The sequence below is a fragment of the Arachis ipaensis genome, chromosome B05 (genome assembly GCF_000816755.2).
Source record: "Arachis ipaensis cultivar K30076 chromosome B05, Araip1.1, whole genome shotgun sequence".
Taxonomy (NCBI): domain Eukaryota; kingdom Viridiplantae; phylum Streptophyta; class Magnoliopsida; order Fabales; family Fabaceae; genus Arachis; species Arachis ipaensis.
Window position 1 is genome coordinate 103,498,010 of NC_029789.2, and position 2,157 is coordinate 103,500,166.

Genomic DNA, 2,157 nt, shown 5'->3' on the forward strand with positions numbered 1-2,157 from the left:
AAACATGGATAACTTGTTATTATGCATATTTATTGCATAATATGAATTAATTTATTTGTGGTTTTTGTGAACCTACATGAGCAAACAATTAATTTATTTACAATTTGATTGCCCTCTCCTAACTAGTATACTTATCAAACAGGACAAGAAAAACAGATTTTATATCGTTTCTGCTTTAGCTGATACCAAGGTAGATCTTTAAGGTATATATGACTTTATAAATTTGAGAGGAAATGGTTCACTTGCTTTGCTTTTGCCTTACTTTGATGTGTATTCATGAGTTACTTGTTGCTTTGAAACTGAGCAGTGTTATCTCAGCAGCTTGGTTTAGGAAAAGGGGGTCTTAGAATGACACCTGAAGAGGCTCTGAGTGAAATACTTCAGGTTTGTGTTATTGTTCCATTCTTTTTGTTGACATCATCTTCATTTTCCTTTTCTCTTTGTTTATCTTGTTTAGAAAGATGAGTCGATTATTACCAAAATAAAAATTATGCATTATATGGTCCATGAGGGAACCAATTCGTGTTAATTCATTCATTGATTGAGTTGGTGGGGGTCATTTGGTAAATACAGTTCATCTGTTCCATGGATCAATCCAATCTGTTATAAGAACTTTCTCTCATTCTAATGAATAATATATAGACTTAGAACTTAGAACCTTATTATCGTTAAATTCTCTCTTTTTGCTTTTACTTTTGAGGAAATGGGATGTACGAATTTGGTGTTGCATGTTCGACTCTTTGTTACTCTGATGGTGATTCTTGCTGGAACTTTCTGTGCAGTTGGTGACACTGACGTAGTTGATGGTAGATACTTTCCCTTTCCATAGTTTTATTTCTATTTTTGAAATAAAAAATAGCAGAATAATCTGTTGTTTCCCTTTGAGAAAAAAAGGAAGACGACAAAACTCATTTAGCTTTTAAGTGTTATTGTTTTGCTTTATTGCACTATATTATCATCAAAGAGTAGATGATAACTTGGTTGCAATTTGAAAGATGATGGTTATAAATTTAATTGGGAAGCTCACCTAATTAAGTAACAAGTACCATGTAAGTGCAAAATTTGTCTAAACTCAATATGTGCTATGGTCACAGTTGCAGCAATCAGTAGTCTATATGTTGCTTTTGGCTCACCACCTCTTCTAGGGTGGAAGCCTGTCGGAGGAGATCCATGTTTTGAAATGTGGCAAGGTGTTGGCTGTGTATTTTCCAACATCACTTCCATGTATGTGAAGTTCTCTTTTTAAACTATTTTTGGTTAATATTGTGTTATTGTTTGCATGCTCTATATAATTGGTTGGAAATGATAATGTTATTATTTTCAATGTTTCATTAGTTGTTTGATTGATAGAGTTTAATTAAGTGCAATAAGACTAAGTAAAACTTGTATTTTGGGTTGACAGAAGACTTGATGGCCTGAATTTGGGTGGAGAGCTTGGTAGTAATTTGAATTTTCCATCCATCTTAAAAATGTAAGTGTTGTTTCAATTTCAATATTGTGTTTACTGATGAGTGACACGTTAAATGTGGTTCTGTTTGATTAATCGAGAGAGTTTAGTACCTCTTAAGCACCAATTGTGTAATTGTTTGAACTAGAAATGAAGCTTTCTGTTTCTTGTGCAATGATCTTAGCCACAACCACATTGGAGGCCCATTCTATTCACTTTGCCCCCTACTCTTACGAGCTTGTATGTTATCTTTTTCACATCTGAATTTGTTTTTTTTTTTTAATCATGGACATAGTAATTAGTCATCTTTTTGCCATATGCATAACTACAAATGTACTTAAAGAAGTTTTTCTTTTGTTCTGATATTTTAGGTCTCTCTCAGGAAACCGTTAAATGGAAGCATTCCAGATGCTTTATCATTACTAACTCAATTATCAGGAAACCTTATAACAATGTCAAAGCATTATTCCGGCAAGGAAAGGTTGATATCTGAATTGAGGAGGTTTTTTTACTGTATTTTATTAAATCTATCCCATTTTCCTTTATGATAACTGTGTGGCTTTGGACTTACTAAGCACATATGGCCCTCCATAACATAGATGCTGCAGTTGAAAGCTTTAAAAATGCACTGGTCTTAGAGCCAAATGATGGTAAGTTGTGATTTTGTGTAAGGCCTTAGTTAGACAAGAACTACTAGTGTATTTATTTTT

The 2,157-nt window shown here is 33.1% G+C and overlaps 1 protein-coding gene across 1 annotated transcript; it reads left to right on the forward strand.

Annotated features, from left to right (window-relative positions):
- On the forward strand, positions 448 to 1,772 carry LOC110262943 (protein STRUBBELIG-like). Its single transcript, XM_021103532.1, has 3 exons — positions 448 to 806; positions 1,095 to 1,224; positions 1,403 to 1,772. The coding sequence occupies exons 1-3, from the start codon at positions 704 to 706 to the stop codon at positions 1,473 to 1,475; spliced, it is 306 nt and encodes a 101-aa protein (XP_020959191.1). The 5' UTR covers positions 448 to 703; the 3' UTR covers positions 1,476 to 1,772.